Source organism: Acanthisitta chloris, unplaced genomic scaffold (assembly GCF_000695815.1).
Source record: "Acanthisitta chloris isolate BGI_N310 unplaced genomic scaffold, ASM69581v1 scaffold7297, whole genome shotgun sequence".
Classification (NCBI taxonomy): Eukaryota; Metazoa; Chordata; class Aves; order Passeriformes; family Acanthisittidae; genus Acanthisitta; species Acanthisitta chloris.
The window spans coordinates 1-1,911 of NW_008680843.1; the positions used below are offsets into that span (position 1 = coordinate 1).

Here is a 1,911-nt window from a genome sequence, read left to right on the forward strand (position 1 = left end):
GCGACTCCGCCATGGAGCTGGCTGCCACGCTCTCCTCTCGCTCCAGCTCTGCAGCTGCTTCGGCTTCTCTCCTCCTCCTCCACCTGCCTCCTTCATCCTCCTCCTCCTCTTCTTCCTCCACCTCTGCTTCCCCTACCTCGCTGGGATTGTAGTTCTTCTCTGACTCCAGGTAGGAGACACGGGGGTCAAAGTCAGCAGCCATGTGCTTCTCCATCTGGTCTGGGTTCTGGGCCTTCATGATGAGCTTGTAGGTCTTCCCTTGGTACTTGGAGAGGAGGTGGCACCACGTGGCCCCCATCAGGGGTAAGGTGGCCAGCACCAGCAAGAAGATGCTCACCACCACAATGATGATGAGCGAGGGGATCTCTTTTTTGGTGGTGAAGACCACTTGGACCTGGCAGTCCTCCCCGAGGTAGGTGAGACACACGGAGTAGTTGGTGCCAGGGTTCAAGCCCTGGAACCAGTACGAGTTCACCCCTTCCTCAATCTTGGACCACTGGACCAAGGCATGGCCTTGCCTGCTCTCCTGGCACAGGTAGAGCATCCTGAGGTGGACCTTCTCAGGCTGCATGTAGGTGGGTGTGAGCTGCACCCGGGCATTGCGCTCCGACACATCCAGAGCGATCACCCCCAGGTCAAATGTGTGCTGCTTGAAGTCGCCACTCTGGTTGAAGGCATGGTTGGAGATGTACTTGCTGGTTTGTGTGGAGCCACACTTCTTCTCAAAGGATGGGGGCTGGAAAGGGATTTTCCCACCTCCTGTGGACTCCGTCCCAGCTGCCAAGGATGGTTGGCTCTGCCGGGTGGGACCGAGGGGTTTGTTCCTCTCATCTGGCATAAGCACACTATTCTTTGCTCCCTTGGCTCCAGGCTTCTTGTCACCTGGCTGTGCTTTACCCCCCAGTGGGTCCCTCCCAGGCTGCAGTGGGTATTTCTGGGTGCCTGCCACAGCCACATTGACTGAGGTCTGGTTGCTCCCCATTTCGTTGGTGGCCAGGCACGTGTAGGTGCCTTCCTCCCGCTTGCTCAGGTGGGGAATCACCAATGTGCCATTCTTGAAGACCAAGAAGCGCTCAGGGTCCTGTTTGGGCAGGTCCTTCCCAGCGGTCTCCTTTGGGTTCCCATTGAGCTCCAGGGTCTGGCTGGAGGTGCGGATCTTCCAGCTCACTTCGGGTGGTGGCGTGCCCGTCACAGCACAGTGCAGTGTCAGGGTGAAGCCATCAAAGAGCTCCGTGGTGTCCAGGTTAGGGTAATAGGTGAGCTGCACGGTGGGTGAGGCACACTGCACATCCGGGATCTTCCCCACCGGCACTCCTTGGAGCTGCTCTGGGAGGGCACAAGTGATGGAGTCCTTCTCAGGGATGGAGATGAGTGTACTGTCCATCCACTTCTTCAACCACTGGAGCTTGCAGGAGCACTCAAAGGGGTTGTTGTAGATCTGCAGGTGGGAGAGGGAACTGAGCGAGTCAAAGATGCCCTCGGCAAGGGTGGTGAACTTGTTGTTGTTGATGCGGAGGGAGCGGAGGTCTTTGAGAGTGTGGAAAGCTCCCTGAGGCACCAGAGCCATGTGGTTATTGTTCATCTTGAGCAGCTGGAGAGCGCTGAGGTTGTAGAGGTCCTGCCAGGGGAAGTCCACAATCTGGTTGTGGCTGATGTCGAGGTTTTTCAGCTGCACCAGGATGGCGAAGGCACCGGGCTCAATGGAGCGGATCTCGTTGTGTGCCAACCAGAGGGAGGTGACCTGGGTCACCTCCACGAAGGAACGCCGCTGCAGTGAGGTGATCTTGTTGGCCGAGAGGCTGAGGGTGGTCACGTTGGAGGGCAGACCCGTGGGCACCACTTGGAGGTCCTTGTAGGCGCAGTCGGCAAATTGGTGCGCGTACTTGTCCACGCAAGCGCAGGGCTCAGGGC

At 58.2% G+C, this 1,911-nt stretch overlaps 1 protein-coding gene across 1 annotated transcript; it reads right to left on the reverse strand.

Annotated features, from left to right (window-relative positions):
- Positions 1-4: 4 nt before the first annotated feature.
- Positions 5-1,903, reverse strand: ISLR2 (immunoglobulin superfamily containing leucine-rich repeat 2; the record flags this gene model as incomplete). The annotated part of the gene is made up of 1 exon (XM_009077875.1): positions 5-1,903. A coding segment is annotated over one exon (1,899 nt), but the record flags the coding sequence as incomplete, so codon positions are not given.
- Between the last annotated feature and the right edge of the window lie 8 nt (positions 1,904-1,911).